The sequence below is a fragment of the Suillus paluster genome (assembly GCF_016628075.1).
Source record: "Suillus paluster strain FC165 chromosome Unknown EDB91scaffold_21, whole genome shotgun sequence".
NCBI lineage: Eukaryota > Fungi > Basidiomycota > Agaricomycetes > Boletales > Suillaceae > Suillus > Suillus paluster.
In genome coordinates, this window is record NW_024537581.1 from 333001 (window position 1) to 353604 (window position 20604).

Here is a 20604-nt window from a genome sequence, read left to right on the forward strand (position 1 = left end):
TTCTAGCACAATTTTTTATACCAAACAGTGTATGTACATCTATAAACAATTCAAAGTAGCAAAAAATGCATGCATTCTACTCTTCCGAGATCCTTTCGAAGAACTGTCTAAGGGTATCTGACAGTACTTCAGGCAGCGCCTCGACGCTTCGTAACACCACGTAGTAATCGAACGGGAAAGAATCCAGGTACCTCTCCATCTGAAGCTCCATCCGCCCGTTAACCATCGTGTAGGCGACTTGATTCATCGAGACGATCGAGTTTTGTACAGCAGAAGGGTCTTGAGTTTGCCCCTGCCCAGAAGTGGAGGTCGAGTGCAATGAGTCGATGATGATGAACACAATCATGACGCGCTGACTTGCTGCCTTTCTGAGTACCTGCCGCAAACGCTCGTGGTCTTGACAGATACCGTCCGAAATGATGATCTCGAGCTGCCACAGTTCACCTGCGCTTGCCGACCCGGTGGCCCTCCTCTCTCTCGCACTCTCTAGCACCCCGAGGCTCGTGTCCACCAGGTCCAAAACATTCGTCGCACGCTGCTCAAATCTGAAGGCCCCGAGCGTCTTTGCGCCAGCAGCATCCGTGAATGGTCCCTCATCAAAGCCATGAAGTAACTCCATGCCTTCGCCGAACCTAGCAATTGCGATATCGCCGACTTCAAGTTTCCCCATAGCGTTGCTCACGAGAGCAAGTGTTTGGTAAGCGAGATGGACGCTACGGGAGCTTGCCATGCTGCGGCTGTCGTCGAGTGCAAGAAGGACCTGGTACTCGCGCTGGCTGGGGCGCGTGCGTCGAAGCCAGATCTTGTCTTTGGTGTAATCAGAAGCGATGTAGGGGATAATCTTCTTCATGTTGAGCCTTTTGCCTGTGCGGTAGTCACCTTTCAGACGCGTGGCCAGGGTGGGTGCAAGGATAAGTCGCAGTTGTTCGCAAAGAGCGTACGAGAGGTCGTGTGTGAGGGATGTGTAGAGACGCCAAAGAGACTCAGCGGCTTCGCAGGTATAGCCTGAATCCTGCCAGGTCCGGAGGGCCGCCTCTATGTTTTCAAAGGAGCTGTCTGAACTGGACTGTTCCATGTCTTCATCGACATCCACTTGTGCAGACGAATGATCACGGCGTGAGGAATCATGTTCGAAGTCTGCACCAGAGCGGGTATCCACCTGAGATATAGCGCCTTCGACGTCTGGACGTGCACCCTCAGTCGCTGGCTCTGTATGCAATGACGCCAATGGCTGTGGTGGTACGAGTTCATCTGGGTGGGGAGTATCGATGTCCATAGGTAGCGCAACTGCCTCTGTCTGCTCATCAACAAGCCTTAGCTCACTGAGCCTCGCGACCTGCTCCTCGTCTGCCGCACCCAGAGCCTGCATCTCGTCGTCCGCATCAGCATACTCCACCTGCTCAGCCGCGTTGTCTGCGACAGCTGGAGAAGACTCTCCACCGCTCAAGATCTCTTCGAAGCGCTGTTGTACCTCTTTGAGTGCATCACCGAGGTTGCGGATAGGGTTTGTAGCGAGTTCGGTGTGGTGGCGGGCAGATGCACCGTCATGCTGCGTGCCCTCCGCTGATGTACCTGGTTTCGGGGCAGTGTCGGTAGAAGACCATGGCTTCTGGGATTCAGCATCATCTCTTGGCCTGGTCACAAATCAGACACAGGTTACTGCATGGATAAATAGACGTACCTGGATTCTTCAGAGGTCTCGTTCGTGCTCTGTTCCGCTGCTGCGGCGTCGTCCTTCATTTCACCAGAAGCATCACCTGCTTGCCCTTTTTGCGCACTATCACTATCACTGGCCTGTGGCTCGTTGTCCTTGTTCCCAGCGTCTCCACTCCCAGGAGAAACATCTGGCTGAGCAACAGCGCCTTCCTCGACGTCTTCCTCTGCATCCTCTGCATCCTCTGCAGCATGAGGAGGCTGATCCGATGGCTGGTTTTCTGGCGATTGGGGTTCTGGTCCATCCTCTTGGGGCTCGTCATGTCCGAGTTGGTCGATTTCCTCCATTTCATCGGCGAGTTGTTCATCTTCGTCCAGCTCCTTGTCCATCTCATCCCCCATATCGAGTCCTCCTTGATCCTCCCTTTCGTCGGGTTCCAGATTCATGTCGTCGGGCAGATCCAGGGTATTGGCATCTGGAATATACTCGTCCATAGGCGCGCCGTTGGCATTTGGGGCCTCCAAGTCTTCTTCGCCCTCATGTTCATCACCTTCTTCTTGGACCTCCTCACTTTTCTCATCCATCGTGCCACCTTTTTTGTCCTCTTTCTCCTTCCCACTTTCTTTCTTTGATTGGTTGCGCTCCTTGGCTACGACCTCTGACTCCTTCTCCTGCATTTCCGAGCGATCTTGAGGCACCTGGTCCTGATCCGCAGAATCTGAATCTGCCGATTCGTCGCCCCACAGTTTTTCATCGACTGCGTTTGGATCGCCCGCATCAAGTTTCCCCAGCTGCTCGTCCGGTCCCTCCTGCTCGTCATCATCCTCTTCCTGATCTCCGTCCTGATCCCCGTCGTCGGGTACATCTTCCATACTCCCACCTATATCCTCGCTCATCTCAATGGTGTTATCATCGGCGCCGTGCTCCTGCTCATCTGGTGCTTCACCTTCGTCCCCTTTCAGGCCTTCAACCTGACTTTCATCTTCAATCTCCTTGCTCACGTTCTCCGTTCCCATTCCCTCGCCTAGGCCCACTCCTCCGGCAGTTTCGGTACCACCTTCGCCGTCACCAGAATCAGTCGTCTCTTGGGGTAAACAAAAGCCTTGCTTAGCGATGGTATGCATGACAGAGCAAACGACGAAGTCAAGCTTGAAGAGGGCCTTCGTCCATTGACTGTGCGCTGTGAGGTGTTCACCTACGAAAGCGATGTAGCACTGGAGGAAGGGGAGAAGGCGCCGAAGGCTTCCTTGGATGTCAGACTGTGGAAGGGAGGAAAGATGTGCCGTCATGACACTCAGCCGTTCCGACAGCACCTTAAGGTCCAAGGACTGAGTGAAGCCTGAAACTGTACGCGAGTCCTCGCGGATGAAGTTATCCTGGGTTTCATCATCAGCATGCTCGTCGGCAGACCCTTCCGAACACCTTTTCAAGAGGGACTGCACTGTAACCAAAAGCGTCTCGATAACAACGTCCGCACCCAATGGCTCTACAGCTTGGGGTGTTGCATCTGCATCTGTAGAAACGTATTGATCACGCAGCCAGTGCTGTATAGGAGACAAGATGTAGCTGAGTCGTGATTCCGTCGCTTTCATATTTTGGAGGTATTCAGGGATAGCACGGAAATGTTCATCAGCTTCTTTAACAGTGGCGTGTTCGGCTATTGCGGAAGAATCAGCGTGTGACGGTGTCTATGAGGAAACTACACACTATCGGATAGCACCGTAGGCATCGTGTACTGGCTTCCCCGGAAAACCTCCAAAACACAGTCACGAAGAAATCGTGTCTTATCACAAACTGATTGGACTTCAACCATAACTGAGGTTGCGGCGCCCTGGTCCTCCTGAATCTCGATGAAGAGGCGAATTCCTTGAAGAAGTTCTTCGAAAGCATGCACAGCGTAGCTGAGTGCGCTACATAGATGCGTCAGATGAGTGGGCGAACATCCTTTGACAAGTAGAGGTGCTTCGACAAGCTTTTGGAGGCGCTCCGCGCACCGTTTGATGTCAATGAAACACTGGACAGCTGTTGAAAGCCTGGAGACTCGCGGTGAGAAAGGATGTCATTAGAAATTTGACCACTTACGAAGACCTCGCCTTAAGAGCTAACGAATAACCAGACTCTACAAAGGTAATACCTCGAAGAAGGTCGCGTGTGCTTATGTCCGAGTGGTGATCGGACAGCAAGACTCTGACTGCTGGAAGAGCACCACGAAGGCGGTCAAAGTAATACTCCCCCTTTTCGACAGGTATTGAACTTTCTGGAGTCATCCCCGGTTGCTCTCGTATCCAGCATTCATCTCTGAGCTCGGCGAGCACTTCTGGTTTGACATTGGCAGCGAGACCAGCACGTTTGAGCTCCTTCAAGAGATCACTCAAAGCCTTCCTCTTGCGAACCAGTAGACCCTTCGCGTATTTTTCTCGCTTCTCCTTGGAAAGACCTGGGGGCACACCTTCTGCTGCTAGGTCTCGTGCGGTCACGATGATTTCGACCGCAAGTTGGTCAACATGATGAGGAAGACGGTGGCGCAGGAAAACCCGAATGCGATTGTTCATCAGTCCATGGAATCTCGCGAGTGTCTGGTTTAAATTGGCCAGGTGAGAAGGAGTGAAAGACTGGGATGTGTTAGGCTGTAGAGAGTCGCCGCGCTCCGGAGTGCGTACTACAAGGACCAGATCTCCCGAGTAACCCAATGCATCTATTGACTGGGTACATTCTGCATCATCAGCGAATGTCGGCAACATGCGCTCAGCGATGGGCTGACGCAAAATCTCACGGAATTTGCGGATCAGCTTGTAGAGTTGATGATGCGTTCGTTGAGCACTTTGCTTCAGGGCTTGAACATTGATGTCTTTCCAGCTAGCGAGCTTTATGAATGCCTGAACATCTTTCTCGAGTCCTCCTCTTTGGTTTGCAAGAGAGCCGGCTAGCTGGGCTGCGAACAATCGATAGTATCTCCAAGTGGACGTCAAGATAAGTCCGACGCGTCGGAGGGCATTGCACTGCCATCCGTCCGATGTAGACGCGATATGACGGACGATGACCCCAAAAGTCTTGAGGAGATCCAACCTAACCTGGAATTGACCTAGAGCGCTGGAACGCAAGAAGTCGTCTAGGAGCGATGGCAGTTGCCTGAGGTATTGTTGGAGAGCTCCACTACCAGCTCCTTCGTCCTCATTAGCTGCAGTAAGCGTGCCGCGCACTGTGAGGTCATACAGCCGGAACCAAAATTCCGAAACTCCTTTGACGAACGAGTCGAACTGAGATTGCAACAACACTTTCCAGCAGGACAGTTCCAAGCGTCTCCATTCTACGACGAGCGTTGTCAATGCTTGCTGATGTGTCCTGAGGCTATTTCCACGGTGTGCGTACATCTCCCAGTCCTCTGTCTGCAGTATAATTTGCTCCAGGGCGGACAACAATTTAGCAACGGGGCTGTTTGCATCCAGGGCCAAGTATGCATCGCAGCGGTCTTTCAGGTGTTGTAAAACCATCTGATCCGGCCAGTCTTCAACAAGCGCGATCAACCGCCTTTTGAGGGAGTCCACCGCTGCGAGGGCCTTTTTCGCTTCCATAATGTTCGCATCAGTGTAGAAGTTGAACGCCTGGTTAGTAGGGTGCTCCTGAGACGTGAGCGCGAGGAGATGGTGGTGAACCAAAGAAAACTGTTCGTGCAAAGAATCATCGTCAAGGGTATCTGGAAGGGTGGGGTATCGACTGTCGAGGAGCATCTTCAAAACCGACTGACGAGATGATTTGAACATCCTATCGGGACCTTCGACACTGATGCCGATGCTAGCAACTCCGGTGAGTTCGAAGTGCATCCCCAGCAACGCTTCGGCTGCAGAGACACCGAAGAACTCAGAGTGCTTCTCGTGAATCCTGTTGGGCACACCGTCAGGACTAGCGAGTGCGTCCTCAAATGTCGGGAATAGCTCCAAAAACTCTTTCTGCTCCGCTTCGACTTCCGTGGAGGCATTGTGATCCAGGGCACTACGTTTGTATAGCGAGGAGCCATCGTGTTCCTTCTCATCTTGGCGGGTGCGGTCCATAGTCCAAAGCCTGAATGCCTGTTCATATGCTGCATGGACAGCAGTAGCATGGGGAGCAAGGCCCGACATGGCAGCTTGAAGGACTATGGCTGAAACATGGAGGAGGACCTGGTCAGAGGGAGATGCTCCAGATGCAGCTCCTTGTTCAAGTTGCGTCTGCAGCAACTGCGCGCTGTGAATAGATGGATATGCCACCAGGGAAGCAGCAATCATGTTCTGTTGAGTGTGCTGAGCGTAGGACATTTGCTGTGTAGAACAGCGAACGAGTCGAATTCCGAGACGGAGGAGGAGGAGCGCCAGGAGGATAATCTTTGCAATATCTTCATAGTCATGGTAAAGATTGTCTATCCGTTGACAAAAACCAGATATTGATTCCTGCATCACGGATTCGCGTGTAAAAGCAGAGGGATCACCGGTTTCAAGAAGGGCAATCAGGCCATCGACCTTGCTAGGTTGAATGACTTGGCTTTGAAGCTGCGAAACCTCGGACCAAAAAGCGTGAATGCGATTACCATCAGGACGTCGGGGAAGGTTTGAGGAACCCTGGGGCAGATTTTTGCTTTCTCCTTCGGATAAAACATCGAGATACTGTATAACGCTGTTGGACAGGTTACCAGCGGTTCGATGCTCCCACACTCTATGCAGAGACGACTGCTTCGACAAAAATTCACTTTCTTCCTGCGAATACTCCGCTAAACGATGGATCACGGCTGCAGGGTCTACCGGAAGATCAGGAATCGAGAGGTTAAGGATCGCTCTGCTGAGGGAAACGTAGCAATGTCCCAAGCGAGCCACCTTCATGTCTCGAGGCTGGTGGTGCGCTGCGAACTGTGTAACGGTGGGGCGCATAAACAATTGGATAGCTGCTCGGAAAGGCTCATGCTTGGAATTTTCGAGGAGAGACAACATTGTCAAGGGGAAGGCGCTGCTATTGACGGAAGATCCCAGCACTGCTTGCCAGCTGATATCATCAAAGGATGAAGCAAAGCAAGATGCAATCTGACAACTCATTAGAGGAGAATTACAATGGTGACCGCCGCTTCACTCACAGATAACATGCATTGGTACATGAATGCTGACAACTGTTGTACCCGCGATTCGTGAACAACAGTTTGCATAGAGAGCAGTTGTAGGTGACGGCGAATGGATGCTTCGTGTTCTTCGAGGGACGATAGTGAAACATTCCGCGCTTGGCTACGTGGCGGATGAGCACACGATGAAAAGAAAAGCAAAGTTATTATACTTCAGTTCTGTGGAGACTCGAAGCAGAGTTGGGGAAAGGAGGACGTCTGGCCCATCAAGTATTTCCTATGCAGGATCTCGTAAGCTAAAGAAAAACACAGATGCCATGGTATAGTCACTCACGGCCTGGGTAAAGCGTGAATGCCAGAGACTTGCGAGCCACCGGGTTTGCAAAGCAGTCAATAGGTGCGTAGGAACTAATCGAAAACTCAGTTGCGTGTGAGGGACATAGTGGTGACCTTACCTTTCTCTCCCGCGTCATGTGCCCATATGAAATGCTGATATGATGCAAAGCGTGCCAAATCCTCGCGTGGCTCCTCGCATGCCACGTCAATCAAGCGTTTCATGGCAGACGGAACGGACTATAACATGCTATTATGGATATCCTGCAAAGGCGACACAAAACCGTAACTCACCGATGATGACGATGACGATGTTGATGCCTCGCGAATGTTACACAACCAGGGCAATTCGCAGATAAGGAGAGATGGGTCGACATATCGTTTGAAAGAAACACCGCCCCCATCAAAGTTCAAGGTAATCTAAGATTTTCACTTCAGCAGTGTGCGCTAGAACAATGATCAGACTGAACCTTTTTCACCGTGTGTGCCAATCCCGTCTCTAAGCTAGTAGATACTGTACTCATGCACGGAAGGGTACTAAGGGATAAGACTTCTAGAATTTGCCTGCGGCGAGCTATTGGAGATTGATAAGAATATGCTGAGCGCGAATATAAATTCCATACTGTGCTGATTCAAGCCTTCATATGGTTTCCCAGCGGCGTACTCGAGACTTCTAATTTCTGGAACTGAGACTTCGATAGCCTTTGGTGCGAACAAGTGTGTCCACATGTTTGTTAAGCCTAGTCCAGAGGTGGGGGAAACTGCCTCATCTAGCACAGCAGAGATACTTGCGAGACGATCAAAGGCTGGGCTCCGCGATTGCAGTGCGGCGATGATTGACGTAGAGCATGCCTGTATCGACGAATAATCGACATACGTGCCCGCTCCTGCTCGTCGAAGTTGCCTGGATATGCTAAGAAGTTTGAGGGCGCGTTCAAGGTCTACCAGCTGATGGTAGTTCAATACGAAGATGAGGAGCGATGGTCAACTGAAATCTAACCTGAACTTGAGATCTTCCAACGACTTGGTTGAAAATCTCCTCAGCTGCTCTACGCACCTCTCCCAGAAGTTCATGAACAGTATCCAACAGTCGTAAGTATGTCGGTTGTTGCTGACGTGTTGGTAAAGTCATCTTGCTCGCTCCTGTGCCACGCAATTCTTGCGGCATCCCCGCGCGTTCGGTGTCTTCGATGAAAATTGCAGCTATCAGGTTCAAAATTTGAAGGAGCATCAAGTGTGTTGGATGATGACCGTTTTCATGACTGCAGAATTTGCATGGTGGACAGACCATGAAAATATCCATTGGCTATATTTCAATAGACGTATTGAGTACAAGCAAATAGTGCGACGTGCGCTAGATCCAGTGCGGATGTAGCAAACACTAACCAGAACTGTGGTAGCGTCGTTCGTTACTCGGGAAGCGAGGAGATCTTTTCGCCACTCAGCAAACAGTTTGAAAGCTTCCGAAGAAAGGGTATCGTCCAAAATAGACTGTGATAAGCATGGAGGTCTTGCCAGCTTCATGTAGCGCCGCAACGAAAGAGTAACATCCGAAGGGATGGTCCTTAGGGTGAAATGAATCATAGCACGAAGGTCCGGTTTGGTAGGTCGAAGGAACGGTGCCAGAGTGATCAACGAAGACGTGGAAGACTCTTCTTCAATTAACCCAGACGGCCAGGAATCGCTACCTTCTCCGCAGTGACTGCAATAGATTCCTCTACGCACAAGCTCGTGTATTAAGGCGAGAGGATGACCCGTGCCTAAGACCGTTCTAGGAAGCCGATGATGAAGCCGGAGGCGAAGTTCGTCTTCTGAAGAGAAAGATGTGGCCAATGACACTTCGATACCACGATTTCGCATCGCTCGCGACAACTCGCCATATCGAGGATCAGATGTCATAAACAGGCGAAAATTCGGATGTGGTTTGAGCGTTTGTACCGCACCGTTGACATATCCTCTCTCACTGAGAACGAGAACTCCACCAGGCTCACAAAGAGAGTTCAGTCGATCGAGGACGGAAGGATTGCAGAGATTCGCGCCATCCAGAACTACCCAATGGCCTCGCTTGATTGCTCGTACAAGTGGTCCATCGACCCATTCAAATTGGCCACCTGACGTCACCACGGACGATAACTGCCGAACGCGATGCAGTAAGGCCTGCGCTTCATCCGAAGAATCTTCATCACCAGCGAAGGTCGCTAGTACTTGTGCTGCAGAATGGAGGAGGGTGTTGGAGGATGGAGGAGGTGATGAATGCAATCTGAGAAGGAGTGAAAGGCGTGTCTGGTGCTCAGTGGTACAGCTGGACAGGCACCTGGAACAACTTTCTCCAAACGTGATAATGTCTTGAACGAGAGCAAGCACCCGAGTGCGGTGATCCATTTGTTCGAAACCTCCGAGAATGTCCATGGTATCGGTGGAACTGGTGATGGTTATCTCATGAAGGACATTCCCTGAAACATCAGCGACAGTACGGATGAGTTCTGACTTACCGCTGTCGTGTCGTCCCGTAACGATGACTAACCATGACCTGGAGAGGCATGCCCCAATAGCTTCTAGTGCAGCAAGGTGCGCTTGTAGTAGGCACCTAGGTCGGACGCCGAGGGTGTTACTGCTTCGTTTTACGAGGTAGTGCCCGACACGGAAGTGTGACGATGATATGAAAGGATACGGATTATGAAGGATGGTCGGGCTAGACAGAGAAAATATCTGATCGAACAATTGTTGGGCGCAGTCACGATCGGCGAGAGTCCTAAACCTGCTGAGGTAGATGACTCGCAAGAAGTCTCGAGGATGATGCGAAATTGGCGATGATTGCAATAGCTCTCCCCACCGGATGACATCGCGGAGGTTGAATTCCCAAGGACTGCCGTCGCGACCAAAGGTCCTTCTGTGCACAACTTCCTGGTTTAGGCGATTGTTGTATGTTATCATGGCACGTAGCACGTCCTCATCACAACCATTGAAACGTTCTCGGCAGACAAGAAGAAGGTCCTCGGGAGATAGCTCCTCGATATAAACCTTGGTGAACCGATCCAGAAACGACTTCGGAAGACCCTTGCGACCCCCTCCTTGTTGCAATGGATTTTGTGCCGCGAAGACACGGAAGGCGGGGTGCCGAACGAAGGATCTCCCGAGCTCGGGAATGTACACGGTACCGCGGTGGTCCAGTACAGCATTAAGGCCCTCGAGGATGGCTTGGGGTGCAAGATTCATCTCGTCGAGGAGAACCCAATGTCCTTCTTGCATGGCCGTTAAGAACTCGGCATCTTTCCAGGCGAACTCTCCAGGAGAGCCGTTCTCAACAGGAAGATCTGAACCGAAAAGATCCATGAGGTCCGTCTGGTCAGACAAGTTGATCCGACAGAGCTGATATCCCGAAAGCATGGCAAGAGTAGTGATTAAACTGGTTTTTCCGACGCCTGGACTGCCTTCCAGGAGGACCGGCTTGGAGACCTGACATGCCCTGACTACTCGCATTGCGTTATCACGAGCAGTCGGTGCCTGTAGATTGAAATCATGCAATACTGATCCTAACGGACCTCTGGGGATGGCAAAAGACCCAAGTTGCACGAAGTTCGACGCGTTAAAAGCGTACGACGTTTCGGTCTCCGTGAACGGTACGAGCGTCTGTAGCATTTTGATGGCATCATTCCTCAGTTGAGTGAGCGCGTCAGACGAATAAGAAGCTAGCTGTGGCAAGGATCCAAGACCGTCGAGGAAAGTCATGTGGGCTGCATGGTGCTAGGATGCCGTCAATAATCAAATTGTCTGATCACACGACCACTACGTACGAAGATTTCTGCCGGTAACATGGAAGTTTCCGCGCTGCCGGAATACGCAGCATTAGCGAATGTTACCCAAGCCTAGAGAATAATGATGAACACAAATGATCAAAATTGAGGGAAGGAAGACCTACCAATATATCTCGCAAGGAGCAAATAGCAGTGTCGCGAACTCTATCCCGAAGCCAGTTAGTAAACTGCAGAAGCAGATCCGTGAACGGTTTCATGGAGTCGTGCTTCCATGAGTGGTCGACAATCAACCGTAAATCCGCCTGACTGGTGACCGCTGGTACCCAAATCTCCGTGAAACGGTTCCGTAGAGCAGGAGAAAGCTCTTTCTTGCCATAATCACCGCCCGGATTCATGGTAGCGAGCAACTTGAACTCGTTGGAAGCATGAATGGCAGGATAATCGCCGTCAGTACCGCCACGTTCAGCAAGCACAATCGTGCGGCCAGGTTCCAGGACGCTGTTCAAACGTTCTAGAACAGAATCGTCGGCAAGGGAGATCTCGTCGAGAAGGAAAACGTCTCCTCCACGCATTGCGCGGACCAATGGCCCATCATGCCACTCGAACAAGCAGGAAATCCGGTTGAGATTCTCTTGAATATCGCGTAAGGGAGTGAGAAGCGACGGGTCCAAATCTTTGCCTGTCTTGAGGAGCGCATTGATTCGAGACAGCAGTTGTTGCGCATCAGAAGGTAGGTCGTCAATGCCAGCGCGTTCAAGAATGGTGTTAGCGTCACGAATGATATTAGCCTCGGTTGAGGCTCGGTTGCGAACAGGTCGCAAGCCACCGATGAGGTCCGCGGTCTCGGTGTTTTGGTGGCAGCTCAGCGTATACAAATGCTTGGAGATGACCTCCGCATACAGCTGACAGACAGACGTCTTGCCAGAACCTGTCTCTCCCACCAAAAGCACAGGTTCGTTGAATCGTAAAGCACGTGACACTAGGACGAACAGGCGCTGCATCGCACTGGTCCAGACGACCTGCGAGTCTTGCGGTATGGGGCATCCTAAAAAGCTCTGTGCATCCCCTAATGTGGAATGAAGGTCATAGATCGCCCGCTCGTCGATGCGAACCTTCATGATGGACTCTATGACCTCCTTCACCACGAGTTTGTCGTCCTCGCGTCGCGCACGTTCCGCAAGTAGCATGTACCCATTCTCCGCCAACTCTTGATAACCCACTGCATCACGACCAGCCCATCTAAAGAGATCACGAAGAGTAGCAAAACCTTGCTTGCTCTCGAAGACGCGACCTGACTGACGACGTTTCTGCAATTCACGGAACACACTGACGATTTTCTGGCCGTATGAAGGTGCGATGCGGCAACGCTGGCAGAGAATGGTTTCGAGCTCAGCCTGGGGCACATCTTGGAAGTGAACCTCGAGGAAACGGTTTCGGAAGGCACGGGACAAAACCTTCCTCCCTGCATATAGGCCAGGAGGATTCTGCGTTGCGAAGAGCATGAAGTGCGGATGTGGGCGAATGACCTCTTGTGTCTCCGGAACGACAAGTTCCCGATTGTCGTCGAGCAGTCGATTGAGAGCCTCTAATACGTCCGTAGGTGCAAGGTTCAGCTCGTCCAATACGATCCAATGCCCATGACGGAGAGCATGGACAAGGAGGCCATCTTTGAACACGAGCTTGCCGGTGGCAGGATCAGGAACGTATGAGCCGAGATATTCCTGCACGTCAGTGTGCTCATGGTTGTTGATACGGATGAAGCGGTGGCCGGTTCTGCGAGCAAGGTACTCTACTGCACTCGTCTTGCCTGCTGAGGTGGGTCCCTCAATCAGCACGGGAAAGCGTCGAGTCAACACGATTCTTGCGAGATCGACGAGTTTCTTCTCAACCGATGGCGTCATGATATATTCCTCCATGAGATCCTCGGGAAGCGGCCCCTTCTCTAGATGAAATGGTCCAAACTTGATGAATTCCTCTACCGAGTGGCCAGGAGGAAGATTCGGTTCCCTGGCAAGCAATGATCGGGGATTACGGACGCCAGCGAGGATATGCTTTTGTGCAAGGGCGGTCACTGTTTCTGCGCTTCTCCCGTCCAGCACCATAGTGAATGCCATCAGCATCCCCTCCCAAAGTGCACGTCGCAATCCGAACATCCCTGCAATCTCTGCAGCAAAGGTCAGGGCTCTCGCCAGCGTACGCATGCTGTAATGCGGCTTCTTGTTCGAGCCATCTGCGAGCTCTGCACCCTTGACAGAGATGTAGAATTCCGCAACGTCCATCACAGCACCTTTGTCACCAACCGCACTTGCCCCAATATACTGCGAAACAATGCTGAGGAGAGTCTCGCGATCTGCGTCGGGGGGAGGAACATCGATTTCTGTGAAGCGTGCACGGATGGTGGGCGGGAGGTCTTTTTTGCCAACGTCAGTAGCGGGGTTCATGCATGCGAAGAGACGAAAGTCAGGATGTCGTGGGACAGCAGACAGGGAGCCTTGCTCAGTAAGCGTTATTGAGGCTGTTGGACTGCGCAGGAGGCCTGTTATACACTCTAGCGTCTCGGAACTTGCTAGGTTGATCTCGTCAAGGAGGATCCTGGAGCTCGCATGAGAAGGGCAACTATGTATAGCTCAATTGCAACATACCAATCACCAGCGCGTAGAGCCTTCACCAGAGGACCCTCCACGAAATCAAACGTGAATTTGCCTTTCCCTTGTGCGTGTTGCAGATCAAATTCCTCCACATCCTTTTCAAATCGTTCCCAGTCTGCTTCGGAGACCCTCAACTCGGCCTCGACTTTCCTTCGTTTTCTCGGCGCATCTGGGTCGTTCTCCCTAAGAAATGCAGTCAGAAATGGAGCGGATCTTCGCCCCAAGCGTGATTCAACACATACCCTACATCTCCTTCAACCTTGCCTCGAATTCGCTCCCTTGCCATCTTCCCACTCTCCTTCCACATACCAACAGCCCTCTTCCACCGCCCTTCCCTCACAGCTTTCCTCAAACCGTCCTCAAAGCCCGCATTTCGTTTGCGGCTGAACGTTCCCCCGAACAACTCACTCCAATGTTCCATCAACTCGCTCCCCTTGACGCGTGCATCAACAGGACGAAAGCCCCCAAGGAGGTCTGATGCTTCTGTCTGGTGTGAGAGATTCAGCGAAATTAGTGGACGGCGTAGTAATGATGCAAGGTATGTCACTGCACTCGTCTTACCCGTACCGGTCTCGCCAGTAAGTAGAACGGGTTCAGATAGCGCGAGTGCAGTGCTGATGCGGGAGAGTAGCGACAGAGCAGGTTTGTGCAGAGCGAAGGGTCGTGAGGATGCGCCCGTGCTCATACCCTTCACGGGACGGGCGGGAAGACGTGTGCGCCCACAGCGTGCGGCCAGCACATCCCCGTTCACATCTTTCTCGATTTCAAAATCTGATGTGTGCCTCAAAAGCAACCATGCCTGCCGCTCTTCATCCAAATCCAAATGCGCACCGATAACGGAGGAAACCCGCGCAGAGTGTGCACGCGCAGACGCGGTGAGAGTTCCTGCGCCGAAAAAGACATCGCGGGCTTCGAGGAATATTTCTTCACGGAGACTCGGGTTGGGGAAGATGTTTGAGAGTGGTGACCGGGCGTCATTATCCATGTCCACATCCACTGTGTGGCTGGATGGCAGAAGGCGCTCAACCCGCTGGCAGAACTTCTGGAGTTCACGCAGCCCGACAGGGCGCGAAGATGATGTTGAGCCGAGGGCTTGCACATCAGCCCAGAGCCTTATGAAAGCGACAGTAGCTCCCAAAATCCTCGGAAACTTGCTTTCCATGATAGACCTGACCTCTTGCGCGTCTGGTGCGGTCACCATCACTTCGTGCCACTTATGCGAACCAAAGAATGTTGGCGGAGGTACATTTTTCCCGTGCCCGACAGCAAGGGATCGAGTGGCAAACAACGCAAAACCCTCACGAGCCTCGACGCGGCCTTTGCCAGGGACCTCTACACCTGCACGATGTCCGATCCAATTTCCAAGTCCCATACTCTCGACGAGTGGCTTCAGCAGAGCCAAAACTTCCATGCTAGCACGATCAATGTCAGAAAGCACAAGCCAGCGCCCCTCGCGCAGCGCGCGCACGAGTACACCATCCTTCCACTCAAAAGTGCCTAATTGTGTTGGTGAGGAAACGTATGAGCCAAGAAGGGCACGAGGGTCAAGGGAAGTGTCAGCTAGGTGAACGGTCACGATGAGCTCGCTGACTGGTGTAGTCGGGTGTAAGTCGGAAGCAAGGTGGGAGATGAAGAGTGATTTTCCTGAGGAAGGTGGGGAAGATAGGAGGACAGGCAAGCGAAGCGAGACGTGCGCTGTAATCTCACGGAGAGCAGAGATGGCGGAAGGTGTTGCGATGATGTGAGAAGGAGAAGGTAGGGTTGGAGATGACTTGAGCATCAATATGCCGTGGATGTTCGCGATCCAAGGACTAACAGAAGCATTAAGTTTAGGTTTTCAACGCTAAAGCAAGTGACGGACCTCAGGTCTGCCTCCGAAAGAGGCTGTACTACATCCTCTGCGTCGAGAGAATAAAAATCGGGTCCTTTGAGAATTGCATCGCGTGCGTCGTGGATGCGTCTGATCTCCAATGTAGGTACAAGCCAGCCGTCGGTCTCAACAACAGTTCCGTCAATATTCTGGCCATAGTTAATTGGACAATCGACGCCACAAAACTCGCCAAGGACATGGGTGATGAGCTTCTCGCGCTCAATTTCTGCCATACCGACATGCGATGCATAACAGCGGGCAGCTAATAACCGTATACCCGTATCGGGGTGCGGCGGGAAGAGTAACTTGGATAATAGTGACTCGTCCCAAAGAAGACGCTTGGGGAGGAGGCGGTTGGCACGGAGAAGGCGATAGTATGCAAGCAACATGCAGTGCAGGCGAGTGGTGTCAATGTCAGCAACAGAAGCAGCCGCAGCTATGAAAGCAAGCGGCCCCTCGGATAGACATTGTTTTTGTAAGAAAGCGTATAAGCATCTAGAACCAGACATAAGACCAAAAAAATAGATACAGTGATGAAACGCACGGATATAGTTCCTCATGAAACTCAATGAGGAGACAAAAGGCGATGAATCTGTCTTCGATATCGTCATCGTCGTGAAGCCATCTGGCGCATAAGTCAATCAAGAGAGGTCTGAATAAATCAGCGATGGTCAGAGTGAGAGCTGGAATAGCTAGCAGGCAAGATAGTGTGGACAGAGCATGAGCTGGTGTGTTCGCTTCTGTTATTTGTTGGATATGAATGGAACTGGAAGGCAGAAGAGCGAGGAGAGCGCGTTTTTGTTTTGCAAGATTGATACTGAGTGGATCGAATGCGCTTGTCGAGGTCATCATGACCGAATGATTTGGAAAGTAGTTTTTGGCTGTCGCATGCAATCTTTTGGTTAATTCTCGTCGTTGATAACCTCGGCGTGCTTGTGCTCGCCGTTGTGGTCGATCTGGAGCTATCTGAGGAGATTTCATTCATTCTCAAAAAACTGCCGTAGTCACGTGACTTGAGATAAGTTGCGCCTTCCATTTGGGGATGATCGACTTATCAAGTACTCGCGAACAAGGCTTAGCATAATCAATCGCTCATCGCTAACCATGGCGGCATCCAAAACGATTCTTGACATTCGCGGCAAACAACTAAAGCTTGAAACAGCTGCTGACGTTGCCCCCTTCATCGCTGGCGTAGACCCAGCCAAACTCACCTCCATCCATCTTGGAGGCAATTCCATCGGCGTGGAGGCTGCAAAAGAATTTGGTCGATTCCTTGAGACTGCGGACGTGGTTCAAGTGGGTCTTTTTATCTTTGATACCATGTATCATCTCCCACTGATTAGCGTGCAGCTTGCAGACTTTGGAGATATCTTCACGGGACGTACTATCGAGGAGATCCCTGCTGCTATACAAGCACTCCTTGATCCACTCTTACATAAGACCTCCCTTCGAGAGATAAACCTCAATGATAACGCATTCGGAGAGCGTGTTGTGCCATTCCTCACACCCTTCCTCGAAACTAATCATTCCATACGCGTCCTCCGCCTCAATAACAACGGCCTCGGGCCTGCGGGCGGCAAGAAAATCGCCGAAGCAGTCTGCAAGTCTGCACCAACAGACGGCTCACGATCGAATCTTCAGGTTGTCATCTGCGGCCGAAATCGGCTAGAGGATCCAGGAGCAACCGCCTGGGCCAAGGCGTTCGAGGCACACAAGACGCTTGTAGAGGTTCAAATGCCACAGAACGGCATTCGTATGGATGGTGCTGAGGCCCTTGCGCAGGGTCTTGCTGCGTGCTCTGAATTGCAGATTGTCAATTTCCAGGACAATGCATTCATAGATGTGGAGATGGATGAAGAAGGACGGAAAGCTGTTCGTGCATGGGGTGAGGCTGTCAAAACAAGCTGGCCAAAGCTACGCTTGCTAGACCTCTCTGACTGCATGCTCTCGAATGGAGAAGGGGAAGTGCCACCACTCCTGGAGGCTTTCAACGACCCGAATACGAAGAACCTTCAGAATCTCCAGGAGCTACGACTGCAGAACAACAACCTCGATGGCAAAAGTTACGAGGTCCTCGCCCAAGCCGTGACGAAATTGACGAAGCTCAAGCGGCTAGACCTGCAGGACAATGATGATGTGGAGGATAACGAACATCTAGATGACATCGCCGAACATCTGAAAGCACACGGCGGCAAGCTCATCCTTACAGAAGAAGACGAGGAGGAGGAGGAGGAGGAGGAGGAGGAGGAAGAAGAAGAAAAGGTCGAAGAGCCATCAGAGGAGGCCGAGGCTGAGGAAGTTCCTGCACCACCGGCAGCGGAGGGGAAACCAGCCTTCGAAATGATTGCAGACGCACTCGCCAATCTCATGAGCAAAGTACATGTCGGCTGAAACTCAAATACCAACGGAAGGGAAGTGTTTATAGAATTCTTGCTGTACTACAACTCCTGAGGATCGCAAGTCACCTTGTATACCAATTTCTATAGTATAATAGCAACGGATAAGTATTTGACTTTACGTAGTCCCTTTACACCTTCTTTCGGTGCAGGAGCTTGGGTAGTAAACACATCGCAGCTACTAGTACTAAGTATGGCATATGCGAAGCATCTGCAAGTGCAATAATTATTCGCGTACACAGGACCGATCACATACTTAAATAATTAGCATTACACTAATAGTGTCGCTTGTTGTCGTCCGCAGAAGGGGGGTTGCCAGTGCACGCCTGGCGTCAGTTGACATGGCTGAACGTCATGTAATCTGACTTGTTCCGTGCTCACTCGCCCTCAAAGCTGACTTGGGTGAACCGCAATGTGATGTATTCCAGTGTCCGATATTGATACACAGCAAATTATTTGCTAGTTACAGTAAACAGTACACGCCTGAAACTATTTACGGGGAAAGTATAAATCGCATAATGTACATATATAGTCCTGGAAACAAAAGAATTCTAGGTCAGAAAACGTGCGGGGAACCGTCATCAGTTGGTGACAGCATTAGTGTATGCCGTAGTCGCAACACCAAGCTGCTGCTTTCCGGTGTCATAAACGGTGTAAAAGCGCTGCAGCCAGCCAAATCCATCTGAAACACACAAATTTTGTAAGAACAAGCCGCCAGTACGATGGGATGAGACGTACTTATGAAGTCCAGCCCGCTCCCGAATGAAGAACCGAGGTCAGATACAATGAGATAAATTTGGCCATTGCTTCCTCCGAGGGTGCTGTTCAGAGCACGCGGCCAAATCTGAGCGTTAGGGGTAAACTCGTAGGTGACCTGTTCCGACAGATCAATATCAATTAAAGGTTCATCGTACGAGAGCACTGCTTACACCACCGATCTTGAAGTACAAGCTTTGGAGATTGCTATATTGTTGTGGCGTGATAGTCAGAAGACCAGTGGTCCTAATTTGCACATAAGAACAGAAACTATAGGTTCGTTGAGTTTGACTTACGAGTCTTGAGTGGCACCAGTTGCGCTTTGATAGGCCTGGAAGGCCTCTGAGCACTTGGGTGAGTGTCAAATATCACAGTGGATGCGTGTGCATACCAGTGGCAAGGAGGAGAAGGGTAGTGCCAGTGTCGACAATGCCGGAAGTCGTGTTCAAGATTGTGTTGCTAGTGCCGTACGATACCGATTGGTCGATACCCCAATACTGGATGATCGTCAGTGTTAGAAAACAGTACATGTCCCGTTGCAGCGCGATTTACCTTCGAGGCGGGAGAGGTGGTGGTAAGCGGAACAGAGTTGATTGAGCCAGTGTACCTGGCATAACATGTCAGACAAGTTGGAATCAGAAAGAATATGTATTCTAACTTGGTGTTATCAGTCCCACCGAACGAGATCTCTCCATTCGCTACGTTAGAAGTGGAGGACGGCTCGTAGAAGACGCCGAGTAAATCAGAAGGGATTGTCCCTTGAGCATATAAGTTGTCGGTAACCGTAGGCACATCCGACGTGTTAGACACAGTTCCTTGTGTAAGGTCTACGGGACCGACACTGCAAAGACATCAGTACTGTATATTGTTGCTTCTCAGACCAAAACCTACCCCAATATACCATCGACATCCTGGAACCCTTGCGCGGATGAAGCTACACCAACGCCTTGATTCTGGATAACCAACTTTGATCCCAAGGTCACGGTATCGGTGTCTGATCGACATTTAATCGGTGCGATTGTAGCTGAAAGAAGTAATCCTTACATTGCTTTCCGGACATAGTCCCCGAACCATAACTGACGTTCTAAGTCCCAGACCCGTTTGTCAAGAGTAGGGGAAGACTAGAATCAGTTAGCTCACTATGGTGTTACCAGTGTCGACACTGGAGCTTGAGGGATTGTATGGCGTGTTCGCACCAACCCACGTATTCGAGCTACCTGATATTGTTGACATAGAAGTAAGTGTCATGATCACGTCACCAGTATTTTACAGTATTTCACTGACCAGTGTCGATCAACAATGTATACTGGGTCGCTGGGTTTCCGACACCAACTTGCATTGTGTAAGTGACACCTGAATCAGTGACATCGATGGAGTTGGCACTGGCACTGCTGCTGCCTCCTGTACCAGAAGGAACTGTAGTGGAAGGAGCAGTGGCGGGAGCGGTGGCGGGAACGGTGGCGGTACCCTTATGGTGGTGACCGTGACGTTGTCTGAATTCCCCAACGGTAGCTGAGGGGCCATGGTGGGACTTGCCAGCCAGGAACTTCTGTGCGCGAGCGCGGTCGCGCTCAAGAAGCTCCTTGGCACCACCTTTGGCTGCGCGCAGCTGAGTCGCAAAGGGGATGGCGCGGATAACGATGTGAGACATAATTCGAGTGCTTTCAGGTGATGAATTCAAAGTGATGAACCATTGCGTTGAGCGATACTGTTTATATAGGAGTGGAGATTGGCACTAGATGCTAAGATAGGCTTCTTGTCGTCACTAATAGCCGGAGGGTGTAATGCACAGCAGAAAGAACCCTTTCAAGAGGAGAGCATCCCAGAAATACCCTTGTCCAGGTCATCATAGTACCCACCGTGCCCAAAGGAGCTACAATGACAACAACGCGAGAAAAGTTGGAATGAGTGCAGGCACCAACGCGGGGCATCCCAGATCCGAGGGAAGACCAAAGATGATACGCAGAAGTGTAAAAAATCCGAGGAGTGGGAAGCTATTGATAAATCATCAAAGCCCCAATCGCAGCGTCGCTCCCTGTACCATGTCATCTGTCAATGTCATTAAAGAGCCACTAGCGAGATACCATGCTTGCCTGCAAACGAACAGGCACT

At 51.2% G+C, this 20604-nt stretch overlaps 3 protein-coding genes across 3 annotated transcripts; 1 reads left to right on the top strand and 2 right to left on the bottom strand.

The window, feature by feature from the left end:
* Positions 1 to 16299, bottom strand: EDB91DRAFT_1346591 (P-loop containing nucleoside triphosphate hydrolase protein). Its single transcript, XM_041325893.1, has 19 exons — positions 15885 to 16299; positions 15332 to 15835; positions 13713 to 15281; positions 13465 to 13653; positions 10987 to 13414; positions 10862 to 10933; positions 8454 to 10811; positions 8068 to 8373; positions 7691 to 8015; positions 7538 to 7641; positions 7362 to 7487; positions 7190 to 7307; positions 7069 to 7142; positions 6947 to 7011; positions 6753 to 6897; positions 3737 to 6702; positions 3362 to 3687; positions 1682 to 3311; positions 1 to 1634 (listed from the first exon to the last, which is right to left on the bottom strand). Exons 1-19 carry the CDS (start codon positions 16190 to 16192, stop codon positions 77 to 79), a joined length of 15171 nt encoding a protein of 5056 aa, XP_041177965.1. The 5' UTR covers positions 16193 to 16299; the 3' UTR covers positions 1 to 76.
* Positions 16300 to 16397: 98 nt separating this feature from the next.
* Positions 16398 to 17636, top strand: EDB91DRAFT_1201334 (uncharacterized protein; the record flags this gene model as incomplete). The annotated part of the gene is made up of 2 exons (XM_041320662.1): positions 16398 to 16636; positions 16691 to 17636. Coding segments are annotated over exons 1-2 (1137 nt in total), but the record flags the coding sequence as incomplete, so codon positions are not given.
* Positions 17637 to 18136: 500 nt separating this feature from the next.
* EDB91DRAFT_307154 (acid protease) lies at positions 18137 to 20449 on the bottom strand. The gene is made up of 11 exons (XM_041326798.1): positions 19777 to 20449; positions 19633 to 19709; positions 19537 to 19576; positions 19384 to 19486; positions 19151 to 19333; positions 19045 to 19099; positions 18884 to 18989; positions 18789 to 18834; positions 18666 to 18738; positions 18475 to 18610; positions 18137 to 18418 (listed from the first exon to the last, which is right to left on the bottom strand). The coding sequence occupies exons 1-11, from the start codon at positions 20141 to 20143 to the stop codon at positions 18318 to 18320; spliced, it is 1287 nt and encodes a 428-aa protein (XP_041177967.1). The 5' UTR covers positions 20144 to 20449; the 3' UTR covers positions 18137 to 18317.
* Between the last annotated feature and the right edge of the window lie 155 nt (positions 20450 to 20604).